Source organism: Periplaneta americana, chromosome 11 (assembly GCF_040183065.1).
Source record: "Periplaneta americana isolate PAMFEO1 chromosome 11, P.americana_PAMFEO1_priV1, whole genome shotgun sequence".
In the NCBI taxonomy this organism is placed as follows: Eukaryota; Metazoa; Arthropoda; class Insecta; order Blattodea; family Blattidae; genus Periplaneta; species Periplaneta americana.
In genome coordinates this window covers 101,285,392-101,305,118 of record NC_091127.1, presented here as the reverse complement: position 1 = coordinate 101,305,118, position 19,727 = coordinate 101,285,392, and the positions used below count along the sequence as shown (strand labels likewise).

Genomic DNA, 19,727 nt, shown 5'->3' with positions numbered 1-19,727 from the left:
CTGCAACTGATACTGATGATTTTAATTTACTTCTTTTGTGGTTTATGGATGGACAGTATAGAAGAATGTGTTCCAGATCTCCATCATGATTATTACACTACATACAAGTAGGATTATCAGAAAGGTGAAATCGGTGTAGGTACAATTATGTGACAATGTGATCTGTTCTGACTCTTGTTAAAAATGTTTGAACATGCCTGGGCAAGTTTTTGTAAATTTCCAGGTCATTCGGTTTCTTTTTAACGGACTGTAAAATTTTTCCTTTGTAGAAGAGAGCCAATTTTGTTAATCCATAAGTTTATAAAATGGAACTTTACTGAAGTAAAGGCATTGGATAGAGATATCACCTGAAGAGGTCTTGGTTGCAAATATGTTGCCTGTTTTGCAACATTATCGACTTTCTCGTTTCCAGGCAGACCACAATGACTAGGTATCCATTGAAATTTTATTTTCTTTTGGAGTTTTTTTAGTTCACTTAGTTTCTGAATTGGAATAATTCTTTGTGCATATAGGTGTGGTACATATTTGATTATATTAAATATAGCCCCCTTGGAGTCAGTAAGTATTCAAATAGATCTTCCAGAAATTTGACTAACACACTAAAGAGCAGCATCAATAGCTAGCAATTGTGTGTCAAGACTGGAGGAGGCTGAACATGGTATGAAGTAATTTTCTTGATATTTTGGAATATAATACCCTGCTCCTGATGTTTCATCATCAGGGTTTAGAGATTCATCTGCATAAATTTGAAGGTAATCCTTATATGTGCTGCAGAGTAGTTCCATATGGAGGATCATTTTTGAAATGATTTCGTGGAATTTGTAGGTTATGTTCTGGAATTATCCATTTTCATGGAGGAATTTCATTTGCAACTGGAGTTTTAGCAATGAGTGTGTCTGTGATATAGACTGGTATTTCTTCTTTGTTTATTTTGTAGAAATTACATAGGATATTATCTGACAGTTTGAAGAACATCTGAGATCTCGATGAGGCTTATAATTTTAAATGTATTTTTAGATCCTTTTTAATACATTCTGTATGATTGGTTGAATATTATATTCAATTTCTAGGGCAACAGTTGATGTGGTTTTTGGTACTCCTGAAGAACAGGGCTAAGAAAATTTCAAATTTTAAATAAAATTCAGCCTTAGTCGCTGTTCATTATGTCACTAGCCTCATCTAATGAAGTCACATCTCTCTCTGCTGAAACATCTATGTTTCTGTCATGAAGTGCATCTGTAGTGTTCCTACCGCGAATATTCCTTCAACTTCCTCTTCCACGGACTTTTCCACGTCCTACAGTCCTTATTATAGGCCCATCCTAATGCTTCAGGTCATCAAGGAAAGAGTGGAATGAATTTCATTAGCAAGTTGCTCCACTTAGCAAAAGTTATCCTTATTGGATCACTGTATAGTTGGTCCAGCTCAATGTGTGCAGGCCTTCCACGAAGATGTTTCGAATATGTAATCTATTACCTCTCTCCATTATGGCAAATGAATTAGTCATACACAGAAGAAACGCAACTACAATATGTAAACAACGCACTTGTATTAGTATCAGTTAAAACTCTGTCTGCATTGTAATACAAGTGTAAAGCCAACATGGAGTAGCACTGACTGGAACTGCACTTATATTACTTTTTTCTCTGAACAGAAGTGACATTAAAGATTTAGAATTTATACTTATCTCACTTTTTAAAAAAATGTCACTTATATTACTTTGCTTCTGAGTGCCTCATATATTTGTTTTCAAACTTCAAACAATGAAAAATTAAATAAAATAATTTCAATAATATGTGTTTGAACATAAAATGATTTCATTAACATATGTTTTAATATTTCTAATTGTTGGCCAGTTTCACCAAACTTCGTTAATATTAATTCAATAATATCCAGTAAAACTAGACAAGATAATAAATCAGACACTTGTATTAAAAGACTATTAGCTTTTATGAAACAAGGCCCTGGATCTCTCAAGTGTTACGTATATTTGTAACAAGTAGGGAGGTGGGGCTACAACACATCATTACACAGATAATTACTCAGGTAAGCACTTTATATGTTGAGGAGTTCCATCCTTCGGTTAAGAAAGAGGAACAGCGAGCATTATTAAATGCTAAGTATAGATCGTATATATTACAGAATAAAAATATTTCCTGGTGTAAATGTACCAGTCAATAATAGACTTCATAAGAAGTTTTGCACTGCCAGTACTGCTTTGGTGTTGCACAAGGAAGCAAAGAAGATAGGGCTATTTTAACAAGTGAAATTGGGCAAAATTAGATCGTTGTTAGAAAGAAGTCAAAAGAAATCTATCGATCGTCTAGCAGTGCAGTGTGCAGTTTCACATAGATCCGCACATACAACAATGGTTCATGGTTGACCTTCATTCATAAAAGATGGCATTACCAAAATTGCATTGCTCTCCTCCAATACAGTTTTTATTCCGGGGAAACATTTATCTTCCAAACAGGAATTAGGGAACCTGTAGACGAACAACGAATGTTGTATTTAAATGTTAATCCTCTCTTTGAATTTTGTACACGGGAAGTCTTTATTGTAGAACACTTGCAATGTTATAGAATACAATTATCCTGTTGTATTTTTCTTTAGAATTATAAAATATCTTATGGAACTTCATTATATCAATCACTCGTAATGTTGTACACCGGAATATTTTCGCCTTGTGCCTGGAATGGGAGAAAACCTGTAACAATTAAAATGCCAAATAATTTTATTACTGTATCGATATTGACTGCAATAATAGTAGATACATAAAGAAACGAATGTAAACAAACTTGGAGGTTGTGTTAATTACCTATCTTGGTGCATTATTTTTCTTTTCCAGTTTTCTCTTTGTTTCTGTCGCTTTATGGATCTATCCGGTGAAACAAGTGTAGCATGTGCACTAAATTCGCTCATTTTTACTGTGATTTGCAACGAAAAACACAACTATGTTATCACAACAGGATCGTATTTAAGCTACAACAGAATGAATGACCGCCATAATGGCACGTGACCGCATGATGATGATGATGATGATCATCATCATCATCATCACCGATTGGCTCTTTTGTTGATACAGGATTTTTATTCTAACAACTTTGTAAGTTTCACGTTCTTTAGGGGATTTTGAAACTAAAGTCAATTTTCATCGCTCTATTTCAGCCCAATTGAGCAGGCTTTCAACCTCAATATTTATAACAGTATTATAATTCATTATACAGATTCAAATGGTATAAAAACATGAAAATATGTAGGTAAAAATTGCGTTCAAGGGATTTTGAATCTAGATGACTCATGTAATAGTTACTATTAGTTAAAATACTTAAATTCCAAATACTTAATTTAAATTTACTCCTTCCAATTTACTGCTAATATCCACTGTCTTTCAAATTCATTTCGTGGGAACGTAAAGGAAAACTATAAAACTTCACAGTTGGCTCTATATTATAATATTTATTATTATAGCCAAAAACACAGCACATAATTTTGCTGGACCTCTCTGACATTTTCAAAATAGTAATCTAAAGGCAACACTGTATGAAAGATTGGACAAATGCGTATAAAATTACTCCTATTCGAATATTCCAGCAGTCAGCTGTCAACACAGAGCACACACAGCTGTTGATGACAAATCTACAAGTAGTTCTCGTAGTATCCGCCTGTAGCAGCACATTGCTATACGCACGGAGCCTATAAATATTACAATATTTGAAATAGGGAAAAAACAAAACCATCACAGTGTTGGGCAAACAACGGGGTTTACGAAACATTGGGAAGATGTCTGCCGTTCTCTTGTTCAACATACAGTATTCTGTCTGCGACACCATGCACAGCATTTTGCAGTTAATGTCTTGGAATATTGGCAATTTCTTGCGAGATGGCATCTTTCAGTTGCAGTAGAGTTGTTGGATGTGTCAGGAAAACTCGTTCTTTAAGGTACCCCCATGACCAAAGTCCGCCGGATTGGAATCTGGAGATCGCGTAGGCCACATTGTTGGAAAGTGCCTACTGATGTCTTTGGTCGGAAAATGAACCTCAATCACGCATGTTAACTCCACCATTATTTTTAGTAGGTTATTTTACGACGCTCTATCAACATCTTAGGTTATTTAGAGTCTGAATGAGATGAAGGTGATAATGCCCGTGAAATGAGTCCGGGGTCCAGCACCGAAAGTTACCCAGCATTTGCTCATATTGGGTTGAGGGAAAACCTGGGAAAAAAACCTCAACTAGGTAACTTGCCCTGACTGAGAATCGAACCTGGGTCACCTGGTTTCCCGGGCAAATGCGCTAATCGTTTTACTCCATAGATGTGGACAATAATGGAATAAGACAGACTGTTACAGAAAACGGGGAGCGCTATTACAGCATGTTACAGAACTTCGTCATCCCTAGACTGAGGAATCACGATATGGGAAACATAATCTTCATGCAAGATAGCGCTCCACCCCACATCTTTATACCTGCAAAACAATTAATTACGCAGATGTTTGGCGATCGTGTCATCAGTAGGCACTTTCCAACAATGTGGCCTCTGCGATCTCCAGATTTCAATCCGGCCGACTTTTGGTTGTGGGGTTACCTTAAAGAATGAGTTTTCCCGACACATCCAACAATCCTACTGCAACTGATAGATGCCATCTCGCAAGAAATTGCCATTATTCCAAGACATTATCTGCAAAATGCTGTGGACATCTTCCCAATGTTTTGTAAAGCCCGCTGTTTGCCCAACACTGTGATGTTTTTGTTTATTCCCTATCTCAAATATTGTAATATTTATAGCAATTTAATGTTTGAACTGACTTTAGAAATACCCCATACGTCTTCCACATCATATTTCCCATCATTACCATCATCATCAGATATCAAGTTGAGGTAAAAGCCATGGTGGATTGGGGGGACATATTCCATTAGCTTCATTACATCTGTAAGTTTGATTTTCTTTATTTTAACAGATCCAACATTTTTCTGTCTACAGTCATGGTACTTGCTTTCCCTTTCTTCCAAGAAACCTCTGCTGTTGTTCATTCGTGCTCTATGATGTAGGTTGTTTTTGTAGACTATTGAATGTGGAGATCTGCCGTGAGCTGACTCTTTTTCTTCTTTTCGTGGCAAAAATAGGTCTATTGTCATCTTGAAGGAAATGTATTACTGATATAGTTGAATCAATATTTTAATAATGATTTTTTTTCTTCCAGTAATAAAATACCATATTATAAAAGTCAAATTAGTTTATACTACTCAGAAACTTGATGGTAATTCAATAATATGATAATGCACTCACATAAATGTTAAATATTTATGGCAAGAGAATGCCAAACAATCTATTGCAAAAATGTAGGACAAGAAAATGCCAAGCAATAATTTTAAATTTAAGATTATCTTGACTCACATAAGGTAATGAAAGGAACAAAACGTTAGACATTAATGGACAGTATCATAACTTTAAATAAATAATGAAAAAGCAGTTAGAAACTTTTTTTTAATGAAATGCATACTTTGTCCAGTCAACACATCTACATTTAACACTGTGAGGGCAATATAAGGCCATGCAACACTTAACTGTATTTCAGTTTCTGATAATTCTCTTCAGAAAGTGGTAAATATTCAGAATGAGAGCTGGAATCACTGCCTTCATCATTTGATTCATTAGAAAACGTCAGCTTCCTCCTATGGACCATTCTCTCCAAACTATCTTTGTTGCTTGACATTGTCTTGCAATTATAGAAGATGCATGAAGTATTAGGGCAAGAACATAAAACGAATAATAGAGCCATCTGTTAGGTTTTCTGCAGAAACTCTTGACACCATAATTTTAAATATATTATTTCCCATGAGATGACATGATTAGTTCAATTTGGCCAAAAATGTGGCTTGGCACTTACTTGTCGGGACCCCCCTCAATTATAAACTTAATTAGCGATTAATAATCATCACATTTATTTTATTCTGTACTAGTAGATTAAACTCATGACTACATTTGAAATCTGATAGCTACTTCAAAATGACGTGACAGTAGTAGGTATATTTTTAAAGTAGACGTGATTACTAATAAATGTTCCTACTTAAACTCGAAACATCAAGTACTGGACCGCAAGGTTGTCATGTGTCATATCTTGTGCACAGAGTTTCGAATCAGTGCATCTGACAGCAAACGAAGCTCCAACAATAGGCACTCTGTCTCCCAGTAGATGTGTCATGATTTGACACATTTCGAAACATTTCACTGAGTCGTTCCGAATGTTTCGAAACAGTTGGATGTGTTGCTTTTCCCATGTCTATTTCCCTTTGCCTCTCGCCCAGCACGCAAGTCCAGAAACTGGCTTGGTGAGGTTCAGAGAATGAATTGAACCTCAGAAGCTTACAAGCATGTAGGTATTCGATCTTTGCGGTTCATAGATTTTCATACGACAAAAATACATCAGAGCCGCAAGTAAACTTGTTAAAGATGAGCAAGAAACAAAGAATGATAGTGTAAATTATAAATAAATTTATTTAAACAATTAAATTGTTTTTCCTTGTTCACGGCAGGAGTAACTATGACTCTCTTGTTGTAGGTGCCGTCTGCGATCTCCCTAGCATTCAGTAGCTACCCCGCCAAAAGTAACTAGACCCGTAAATCGGAGTGTGCCCTAGTGCCACTCTCCGCAGGGGTATCCAGAGGGGCGTTCTGAGGGGGTATAGTACATCTATTACTGCAGTCCTCTTTGGTTTTAACTGGATAAGTGGACTCACCACTGAACTCCGCCCGTTTAGCGGGTCCATAACTGGCAAAGTGGAATGGCAGCCGGTAAGTGCCTGGGACGGTCACAGAGGTATCCGGAGCGAGACACGCCTGTAAGGGGCCCAACCTCGGTTAGGTGGCCTCGAGGTTAGATGCCTCTTCCGGTCCGACAAGGATACGAAAGTTAGTAGGTCGCTGAGAGTTCTAAACATAGGACGCACCGCCACTGCAGGAAATTAACAAGGAATAAATTTTCCAGCTGTTCGTGATATTCACCCAGTACATGTGAAAAGGAGATTGGCAAAGCCTTATCGTCGAAGTCTGTCATAGCTCAATGGTGTAATGTTTAATTACTTGCTGGTACCAAACGAATCTCACTCATTGCTTGATTTCTTATAAGTTTTTATACAACTTCACGTGATATTAATTTTATTCCACTATCAGTATCGTCATATTTTGTCTTATTAGCATGGCAATTTACTGAGCTACCCAAAAGAAAAATACTCATGAGTATTATACACAATCTTACATTCTGGCACTGCATCGGTGTGCTTCTGGTCGACCAGTTTTTTATGATATGTTTGTTGTTGTTAGCAATCAGCAATTGGTTTTTACGCTTGACGAGGTTTTAACATTGGTAGAAGGAATGGTGCTATTAAAGTCCATTAGTACAGAAGAATAATATATTAATTAAATGATAATATAGTCAAATAAAGACGAAAAATTATACTTTGAAGTGACAATGAAAAAATGAAAATTTTATTTTAATTTACACTAATAGCTTTCCTTATCCAACGATTCTGTCTGCACCTCGTGGTTTATTAGCTAAGATAACCAGTGTAGAGATTATGCCATCGTGCATACTGAATGTTAAAACCTCATTTTAATTAATTATTTTATTTCCTCTTTCGTTCAAAAAGTTGTAAACATTATTTCAAAATGGCAGTAATTCAATTTACATACTAATCCTTTTATACGCATTTTATTACAAGTTATTTTATTTTATATTTCGTCATTAACGTTTTTATATTAACGTTATGCAATAATTCCAGTTGTGAAACACACCAAATACTGTACATTGTTAGTTTTATTTAAAGAAAAGCAAAAAATTTTATAAGGTTTAGGTAAATTGTAATAGGCTAACTATATGACGATGTTATTTAACTCTAACGTTTTAAATATTTTGTCAGTATTTCCATCATTCATTCATTATGGAGTGGAATTCGTAATGATAAGGCTAGTCATATATCGTAGATACTAAATCCAGACGGCTAATGTAGTTATACTGTAACTGTGTCAATCTTATAAATAATAAAATAATTATGCTTCCGCGAGTAGTAAGAATTACATTATCTTTTTCTATTCGAGTGTAAGAAGTCGCTCACAACAGAGGACATTGGTGTTCATATTAAATGGACATTCAAAATATGCTCTTTTCAGGGCTACGTACATACGAGGGCTATTCATAAAGTAACTTTTGTTTATTTTTTACAAACACTTTAGTATAGAGCTCAATGGGAACAAGCTGTGCGTGTTTTCGTTCAGTCTGCGCATGACGTCACCTTCACTGCAGGCCGCACTCGAATGACACAGTCATACACTCTAGTTTATTGAGACACTTGTCGTAGCGTATGATGAGCTTTGAAATTCCGCAATCTTAGAGTTTGGCCGCCTGCGACTGAAGCCAACCTACGACGCTTGTTTTAAACTCTTCATCATCGTCAGAGCACTTCGAGCCAAGCCACGTCTTCATGTGCATGAAGAGATGGTACTCGCTAGGTGCCAAATCTGGGCTATAGGGAGGGTGATCCAATACTTCCGAGTTGAACTCTTGCAGTTTGGATCGAGAAAAGCATCACCTTCTCTTTCGTAACACTCAAGAAAGGACAGTGCTGCTCCCATCCGCTGAGCCTTTTGTTCCTCAGAAAGGAGTTTAGGCACCCATCTGGCAGAAAGTTTTCAGTAGCCCAAATCTTTGGTAATCACTTTGTACAGAAGAGTACGACTAATCTGTAGAACATCCTCACTAAGCTCCGACATGGTGAACCTACAGTTTGCTCTAACCCTTTCATCAACCAAACGATTCAGATCTACATTCACGATACTCGGTCGACCACTTCTCTCTTCATCATGGACATTGGTTCGCCCATTTTTGAACATACGGCACTATTGTCTTACACCACCTTCACTCATTACGTCTGGCCCATAAACTTCACAAAGTTGGCAATGGATTTCATTAGCTTTACAGTTTTTGGCCACAAGAAATCTTATTACAGAAAGTACCTCACACCTGGCAGGACTTGCGATTGCAGCACACATTTTGACAGTACGTGGCTCAGAGAGGAACAAAGACACGACCTTGACTCTACCGCTGCTCGACGCGTACTGCTTCAAAGTACACTCCACCGCAAGAGGGACGCCACTGTCTCTGTTGTTACGCACGCTATATGAAAACGGAAGTTACTTTATGAATAGCCCTCGTAATTTTCCAAAAATTTATAACAAAAAAATAGTATTCAAGAAACATACAATTGCCACTTAGACCTACCATAGAGTAGAATTAGGATATAAATTGTAAATTACTTAATTTTGTAAGGTATTTAGTTAATATTCTATTATATCTAAGCTCAATTTACAACATAATGATATTATGTATTGCTGTTAGTAGTAGACTCCGGCATAATTCAGTCGGCCGAGGTACTTGCCTACCGAACTAGAGTTGCTCTCAGCTTGGGTTCGATTCCCGCTTGGGCTGATTACCTGGTTGGGTTTTCTCCGAGGTTTTCCCCAACCATAAGGCGAAAGCCAGACGATCCTCAGTCTCATCTTACCAAATAACATCTCACTAGGCCTATTACCAATCCCATCGGCTCAAATAACCGAGTAGTTGATAGAGCGTCGTTAAATAACCAACTAAAAAAAGCTACTGCTAGTATTACTAGGGTTGTTATTGCCTGAATGTGTATTTCACTTATGGCAATGTGGAAGAGAAGGCCTCATGGCATTAACTCTACCAGAATAAATAAATAAATAAATAAATAAATAAATAAATAGGTACATAGGTAAATAGGTCGATAAGTAGACAGATAAGTAAGTTAATGAATAGATGAATAAATAAACACATAAATCAATTTAAAATAAATAAGTAAATACAAAATAAATAAATTGTGAATAGCGCAAGGTCATACTGCAAAGATGTAATAATAAAAAAAGACAGTTTTAACACGCGAAACTTTGCATATGAGATATGAAGCAGTTCATAACAGTAGAAATGTATTTGTATTTTGCTTATTGTGTCTCAATGGCACATCATACTTAAATTCCAATTTAAATTTTCTTGTACTTATCTAATAAACTGTGCTGAAAGCAAACAATAACAGTGAATTGTAGCATGATTGCAACATTGCAACGGACCATTTGTATGAGTGGAGCAACTACCCTTCCTATTTGGACGGTGTTATGCAAAAAAAAGTGTTAAACAACAAAAAAAATTGTTATTCCATGTCTGTATGTAGGAAGGCTGCGGGTTTCGGCCTGGCAACACATGTCATACATTGGTCACAACCGTCGCGTCAATCATAAATATCCTCAATGTTGTTTATAAGAATTCCATATGACAGGCCTTGAAACAGTTTCATAGCTTTGTGATTAACACCGGTTACAGTTAAATCGTGAGTGATATGGTATTCTTCCAGCGAGTGAGAAATTGTATGACACAGTGTATTCATTAAGGAAGTGATAGTGAGTCGTTATGAACGTCATATGAAAATTTTGCAGGAAAAGATGGAGTGCAACGTGTGAAAAAATATACCATTGAGTGTTATTTAATAGGCCTGCATAATTTTGATTTACAATTACTTGAACTCCATTAATTTTCCGACCTAATATCGTCTATGGAATTCGTATAAATGAATAGGCCTACCTACTGCATTAAGTTAACATAGCGGATACACTTTCTATTTATTTCTATTAACTCACTGTGCCTTTTCCTGCTTATATCATGTGTTTGCTGGGTACTGCCACAGTCTAATATATACAGTCACGAAGCTCAATACTTACTAAATATGCAAACATAGATAGTTGCTCACCACCAGGATCGCTACTATCTCCTCATCACAGACTCTTTCCCTAGCAGACGATAAAATGTATTGTACTTTTGATATCGTGTTCTTTTGAAAAAATTAACACCTTCCTTCCACTATTGAAATATGAAGTACATTAGGTTTATGTATTATTTTCATAAAATATATATTATATTCTATAAACTCATCTTCCTGGATCTTTCGGAAGAAGGATAACTCTGACCTCTTTTTCTTACAATTTATAGTGCTACAAACGTCTCCTTGTCGCATATTATTATTGAAATTATTGTATTTTAGCTATTTACAGTTATTACAACCGATAATGAACATTTCACAGTTTACACAACTTTTCACAACAATGCGAAATATGGCACAGTCGATCCAAACTGTAATGTACCATATGTTCGAGTTTTCTGTTTCAGTGTATGGAACTCAGTGAAATATTATAACTTTATTGCGTATCACTGCTAAGATTTATTTAATGTAATGTGACCATAAGTTCCGTTTACTTCTTGTTGCATAATATGTTGCAGAAATAATTACAAAACTGTGTTATTTTAATGTGAAGGGAATTTTACATGTTAACATAATCTGTTCGCGTCAACATTTTAAGTTTAGAATGGAAGCTATTTTGAGGTTTAATAAAAAAGAATTTATATTGTGATTTCAATTTAGCACATCTACCTCCCTTAATTTTAGACAAAAAAATTACCATACCACTCCTATGAAATCAGTGTACGTACAATTGTGTTACTTCGTCTCTTAGTAGTAGATAAATACAATAATTCAGTACTCAATTATTATAGTATTAAAATACAGACAAACTGAATGTGCGGGGTATCATACATGACATTATGCTTAATTATAATATATAATTGTGAATTTAGGAATATATAAGTTAAATATAGTAAACATAACCTATAATTTCCATATGAATGGCAAGGTATTGGAGATCACTAAATTTAGACAGAAAGGGGCAACTGGTACAGTAAACATAACCTATAATTTCAGCATGTCTAAATATCTGTGCAGTGCAACTGAAAATTATTGAATCGTGCATAAATGACTGTACAAGAATTTCGCAATATTTAATCGAAATAAAGGCAGGTATTACACATACGAACAACGTAATTTTTACACCATAAATAATATTACACCTTAACTCGCAAGTGAGTCTGAAGTGTCTCATAATCATTGTTTTAAATTTTATTAATGGAATTACACTACATTTTAGAGAAACATATGTTAATCTTTATGCATTCCAACTAATTTATATGGTTGAAACGCTACCCTTCGTGATTGGGTTAAGCGATGGTCTGCCTTAAGGCCTATATTAGATCACGATGACTGTGGCACAGTCTATTGTTCCTAGTACTCGCAGTGCTCCAAGCGGCTAGCAACTACCGCGAGAATTGCAAAAAGTCATCCCAAGCTTCGTAACTGTATATATTAGACTGTGATGATATTTTAACATACAGTGTTTCCTCCATTTTAGTATAGAGCTCAATGCGAACAAGCTGTGCGTTTTTTCGTTCAGTCTGCGCATGACGTCACCTTCACTGCAGGCCGCACTCGAATGACACAGTCAACATAACAGATTGTTGATGATTAGATCTGCGTCCATAGATTTAAATGAATAAAAAATCATTGTTTGTGTATTCAGTAAATATTGACAGTATATAATATAATAGGATCTACCTTGAAGTGATAACATTATAAAATGGTGAACAATAAATTAAATTCAAGAGTCAAGAAATAATTTAATATGGTAGTGCAACGTTAATAATTGCCTTCTGTAATATACACGTACTTTTATAATAATTGTAATACCTTATGCTACAAATATGCACAAAATTAGGCCCATATAACACACACATTATATTACACATGAATTCAAGTACGAGTACAATAGGGACTACCTTGAAATGATAACGTAATAAAATTATGATCTATTACATATTAAACCAAGTTTCAAGAAACAATGTGATATGGCAATGTGTCATTAATAATTGCCTTCTGTCAGAGGCGTATTACTGGTTAAAGGGTTTGGGCTACTGCTAACCCTATTATTACACAAAATATATCTAACAATTACTTTAATTTTAATTACTATGGTAAAACTAATAATACAAAATTATTACATTATGTTATATTATAAACTTTTTCTTTTGTAATTTCCTTGGGCTACCGCCGGTAGCCCCGGTAGCCCACAAAATACGCCCCTGCCTTCTGTAATATACACATGCGTGTGCAATAAATATATACATACTTAGATCTATACAGTTATTTGTAACATACATTATTTTATACATGAATTCAATTACTTTTGAACCTTCATTAACGTATATGTATATGCATTTCTTGGAATAATTTGTCATTATATAGTAAACAAATATTTTTATATATTTAGGCTATTGGAGACATAATATATAATAGTCTACTACATTATTTACCTTACTATTCCACTCACGACATAATATAAAATAACAAATAGAAGAACTGATGAGCTTGCAGGAGTGAATGATGTAAGAGCATACCTAAGTAAACTAGAGAACACTGTTTTCACAGATCCCTTTAGAAGAAAAAAGAGTGAAGAAGGAAAACCTAGTATGGAAGAAACTGCTGGAACCAGTGAAGATGCTGTTTGGGGAGCTGTGCCACAGACTGAGAGAATGATCAGTGAGGGTAGTCCGAGGCGCGCGAGTGAAAATACAACAAGGAGAAGTGATTGTGGATCAACCGGCAAGGTCAGCGCAAGTGAAGATCAGTTAATAAGAATGTCACAGGCCGTTGGTAGTCCGGGGTGCTCGAGAGGAAGTGCTACAATATGGAGGAGCTGTGCGATACTGACCGATGAAGTAGAAGCAGGTGATGAACATTTAATAAGAGGTAAAATGACAAATAGAAACTGTAACAGAAATAAAGTAAATTCAATCAAGGATATAGATACTGAACGAAACTACAAACTAAGAGATAGGCATCAACAAAGATTAAATTCTAAAATTAGAAAAACTAATTATTAACTAAATAAGATAAGAAGACAGGTTTTGAAAATAAGATAGAATAACGTCAAAGTTTTAAAATTAAAAATAATTGAAAATAGAGAATTACTGAAGTTATTAATGTATTCCGATAGCAGTATTAATTAGTAAATGTTCAAAAGATAATTGACTTTATAAATTGGTAAACTTCTATATTTTAAATTCAATAAGAATGCATTTATAATAAATTTATTAGTCATCATAATAGCAATGAATCGAAAATGAGTGCACGCGATACAATGATGAAACTGAATTGAGGTTGATTATATGTAAACAATTTGTAAGTGTGTGTTTAAACATGTATGCGGTAGTCTTCATAGAAGTTACGCAAACGATTCTGCTGACAAGAAAATAGTGCAAGGGTAAAGATTAACCTACAGATTGAATGTACAGATGCAGTTATTTCAGGCTGATGACTTTACAGTATGTCGACATCTGCTCACCTATTTGAAATAATAAGTTATTATGTACTATAAGACCTAAAAATTAAACATAAATACTGGATAAATAGAGCAGTAGGAAAGATTGATGTACACTTGTTTATTGTAGAGTTAAAAAATTTAAAAAAGTAATATGTAAATATGCTTTAAGCTCTTTTTTGTTTTAAATAAACGTGCTTGGTTGTAACTTGCACTAAAACTAGACTAAGTGCAAGTTAAAGCCAACATAAATTGAAATAGATATAGGATGGAAAATGAGGTATTAAATGTATATTTATTGCGTATAATTGCTATTCGTGTACCTATATGTTAATTGTAATTTATTAAGTTTATGTACTTTTTGTGAACCATTATTAATAAATATCCATATCCATATCACGACATAATATAATTTCACTATTCTAAATCCCACTCTGTTAAGTAAATACTTATTCTTATGCAATCTTTTTCATTTTCTTTATAATATTTCTCTCTGAAATTTCAGACATTTTTATTATTTTATTAATTTCTTTAATTCTAATAAATGTTCTTGTTCTAACCAATGTCGTAATTACTTCTGGCGGAAGAGAACTGATTTCTGCTTCGTTTTTCATGGCAGAATTAACCAAATTTACAGTCTTTTTTATTATAAATTTCTCATGAGAAACGGAATCTCCATGCACATCTCAGAATATACTGCTAACAAGCATCACAACCAATTATAGATCCTTAGAAGGGAGAATTAAGTTTCCACGTGACATTATAGTAATTCAGTCTTTTTGATTAGCAGAAGTTGACAATTTGTGAGAATTCCAAGATTCGGGTATTATATCCTGCAGTATATTTTAATCCTTCCTGGGATATCTGCTGTCTTGCAGAGATTTCATATATTTTTTTCTGGGAGGCCTATATTTTCTTCGGGATCTCCATCGTTGGTAAATTTAACCAGTTTCAGAATGCCTTTAAGAAATTCTGCCATTGCACACAGTTCTTTCTGCAGATTATCATTGACTTCTGATTGGCTTGTACTAGGATCCACTATTAATGCCTCTCCTTCCGAAAGCAAATCGGAGGTGCTTTTGTTCTCACAAAACTGAGATAATGGATTTCGACCTAGTATGTACCACTTCAGTCTATGTTTAAAATCTAAAGCAAAGGGATGATCGTTTGTTCTACCCATGCTTCTAATTTCCGAAAAAAAGTTTTCTACCAGATCTTGGTTAAGTTTTCTTGTGATGATGTATTCAATTTTGTACTTGCACTTCATTGCCTCATACAATCCTGTTAATGATTTATTATTTATTAGAATCCCCTCCTGATAAGGCAATTTCCTGTTTGCTTCTCCTACTTTAACTGTGGTCATGAAGTCATTCATTCCTGAGAGTAATATTCTGATCTTGAAGGTTTATTCCGTAACTATGCAGCCCACGGTGGGTACCGAATTTAGAAACGGTATTAAATAAACCAACCAATCATTAGTTAATTTTATTGCCATTCGATTTCAACAGCTCGTTTTCACCACACCATTTCAAAGCCTTTGCTACCCTGTTCGAAAATAGTTGTGCTGCCAAACTAAATTTTTGTCTTTGGGTACCACGGACACTTAAGTGTAAATGTGGGAATGTGTTCTGATGAAATGTTCAATCTGTTCAAGTTGAAACCATGATCTAGAAAGTGATTCCTGTGTAATTTCAATAAATGGAGCATTTGATTTTGGTAGAGGGCCTTGGTGTTTGCAACAATTCTCCCATTTTTCACAAAGATGTTTATCTTTCAGGAATGAAAAATATTTAATATTACTGCCTCTGGTTTTTCTATAATGAGTACTGCAACCGTACACTGCACAATGACTTATTATGTATTGTAATTAATGTCTAGTTAGGTATATTAAAGAAAATGTACTCAACTCAATGAGGTGAGATCTCCGTCTGCAGTGAAGATGACGTCACATGCCTCAGCCGCTATCGCAACAGCATGCACAATCCCACACCTTTACTTTGTTTCTGCCATGCGTAAAACTTACTGAATAAAATAAATAACGTATTAGATAGCTTGGGCAGATGAGAGACGCCTTAAATATATAGTAGGTAATAACATTGTAACAGTTAAATGTATTGTTGCTTGCTGCCCAGAAACACAACGTATTTTCTGTTTCATATCCATTACAGAAGTGTATAATATTATGTGCGAAAGGATTTTGTAAAGATGAATTCAATACGATACAAACTGAAGAAAAATTAAATCCATAGCTGCAATGGAGAATTATTAAGGAGTTAGGTACAGCTTACAGCAGTAAAATTTTTGGAAATATTCAACATTTTTTTTTTCTCCATTACTATATCTTGTACAATAATTAAAATTGGTATGTGTAAAACACTGTCCTTCTGCTACTTACTTACTGACTTTTAAGGAATCCGGAGGTTCATTGCCGCCCTCACATAAGCCCGCCATTGGTCCCTATCCTAAGCAAGATTAATCCAGTCTCTACCATCATATCCCACCTCCCTCAAATCCATTTTAATATTATCTTCCCATCTACGTCTCGGCCTCCTCAAAGGTCTTTTTCCCTCCAGCCTCCCATGAGGTTTCGTAACAAGCTGTTTTTTTTACGGCGATGGGTTGTTAGCCCTTCGCTCAATCCCCAAGATGGAGGACCACCCCTCATCTGCTGTCCACGACTGCTTATTCAATATATTCACAGCTACCCTCCATATCTGGAGACCGTCTCCTTGATCCGCAACCTGAGGATGCGCCATGCTGTGGTGATAGGGACCCACAATACATGTCCTTCTGCTACAAGAAAAAAAAAATTCACGATTTGAAAAAAAATTACTTTTTTTTTTTCTTTTCAAAATTAAAAATGATGACAGTTCACTGTGCAGTGATGAAGCGTTTCCCTCGTAACTCATAAACTTGTTAACTTTTTCATGTTCTCTCTCTTTTATTTTATTGCTGAAATTCATATTTACAATATCATACTCTTTCAACTACATTCCTTAATAAATAATTTTTTTTTTATTTTGTGTTAAAAGAAAATACTAATATTTGACCATTTTTTAAAATGAATTTATTTTTTATCAGGCAATCTATCAAAGGTAGAGAAGTTATCTTGCATCATATTGTATATATGTCATCACAGAATGTTGGATAGTTTTTTAGTTATGTGGGAAACGCTTCATCACTGCACAGTGAACTGAATTTTGAAAAAAAAATATATAAATAATTTTTTTTAAATCGTAAAAATATTTTTTCATATAGCAGAAGGGCAATGTTTTACACATACTAATTTTCATTATTGTACAAGATACAGTAATGGAGGAAAAAAATGTTGAATATTTCCAAAATTTTACTGCTGTAAACTGTACCTAACCCCTTAAATCCAGGAAGATAAAAATAGTTATATTACAGTATAAAATTGGTATAATGTTTCAATATTGTTAAATCAGAATTTAATTTTTTTCTTCTTCTTCCATATAATATTAAATACTTTGGTATATTATATTATAGAAGCTCCTCGCTGTCTGAATTAATGATTTTCCAACACCTTTTCTCGCAAACCGAGAATTAACTGGATTCTGTTATTACCATCTCGTTCTCCTGTACCTTGAATTACCCTGAGTTCGACACACTTCTATTAATTAATATTTTAAATTTTTATTTCGCGAAACAAATTATTTGACTGCTAATTAATCTCTTTAATACTATTTTCTCGAAAATTTTATTGCCACGTAATTCCTAGTCATTATATTAATTTCACGTTTCTATAATTCGGAAATGTGCCATTACAAAATCAGTTTGTTGATTTCAAAATAAATTGGGGCCTTAATTCAAAATTACAACATACCAATAAATAGATATTTAATCAATATTTTTATTCCACTACATATTTTCTGTATTAAAATTATAAACATTTCAAGTTGTGGCAGGAAATGTACTGGGCTGCATCTGTTCTCTCAGTTCAAGTTGATTTTACTACAGTGGTCACTGAGTGGACACAAGTGCAGACAGCTTTTCCTGGACGTGTAACTGTGATGATCAGATAATGCCAAATCATATTAATGTGTCATTCCACGGTTGCGTGTGTGACTTTTGACAGTGGATTCACTTACAAAAGACGATGTAAATTAAATGTTTTAAGAGCTAACATTTTTATTTCATATATTTTATGAACCATCAATTACTTAATTCAGTTATGAAATTTTGAGTTTAAGAAGAATACACTTAACAAAAATAAAATGTCAGTTTTTGTTGCGTGTGTGACGAAATGATGAATCTCCTTCTCACGCAAGTGAAGATTGTATTACAATTCTTTTCGCTTGGATTATGAATATGATTATAACTTGTTGGTGATATAAATAAAATGTATACTTTTAAGGTGATGTAATAGAAGTTGCTGAGGAACATTAACATTCCACATAAACTTAATTTGAAAATGTTGCGTGTGTGACACTTGGACACACGTTAAGATTACATATTTTTAACAACAACAATGTGACATAGATATTTTTTATTTACAAAAAAATACCACTGCTATTGAAATTAATTTAAAAAATAAACACATAGCCTACAAATTTCAAACATTGTTACAAACATTCATGTAAAAGCAAGTACAGACAGAAGCATAGTCAATTTAGTCTTTTGTACTTGAAAAACTCACCTGATTTGCTCCAAAATTTCAGAGTAGATTGTAGAACATCTATACAGCAAGTTTCTCACGCAAAGACGAGCAAAGATGATCAGAGCAGGCAACATATGAGGTGTATTTTCCCTATTTTCAGCAATACTATTAATGCTAAAGTCATAATTTAATATTTTCATGAAATTAACTGTTTATCTGATATAAAGGTTCATCTACTCTAGAAATATGGATATTACAATTACTTTGAAATATTTTATTTTTTTTTGCATACAGGGTCCTTTGACATGGAATGACCCTAATACTACGCCATGAAGACATTTCAGAAACATGGCGGTAGATCATGCTGTCTTAGTCTCGGCACTAGAACGAACTGGTAAGATCGGCACCACACTCCAAATTGTCTTTTGCTTCCGGGAAGAAACCGGTATTCATCTAGAATGATTAACCATGCAAAACCTGGAGCAGTTGCTGAAGAGATGAAAAAGAAACTGAAGTTTATTTGGAGACAAAAATATCAGGTTCTCGATCATATGTGGTGAGCGAGATCTGTTAGTGAAACAAGGAAAGTTGAACTCTGACAGAGAAGAAATGCAGTAAAGCTATCACTGGCATTATATGTTATTCTTATGGTTTTATCACTTTTCGCCACATTTAAAGGAGTTTCTTAAAGTAAAATATTGTTTAAGTGACCACTTCACTTCAATTTCGGCTATGTTTTAATATGATAAACGCAGGCACCTTTGTAAATAGGACACCTTGTATATCATTCATTCTTATCATAATAGGCCTGTATGAAAATTAATTAAAAAGAAGGAA

General features: G+C 34.4%; 1 protein-coding gene across 2 annotated transcripts in view; it reads left to right on the top strand.

The window, feature by feature from the left end:
* The window catches only part of LOC138709212 (uncharacterized), a 69,319-nt gene extending 54,651 nt beyond the window's left edge, over positions 1–14,668 (top strand). Inside the window, exon 5 of one of the 2 annotated variants that reach the window (XM_069839794.1) lies at positions 13,381–14,668. In XM_069839794.1, the coding sequence (XP_069695895.1) occupies positions 13,381–13,488 (108 nt within the window). In that variant the 3' untranslated portion in view covers positions 13,489–14,668. The other variant, XM_069839797.1, reaches the window with a different exon arrangement.
* Positions 14,669–19,727: the final 5,059 nt, after the last annotated feature.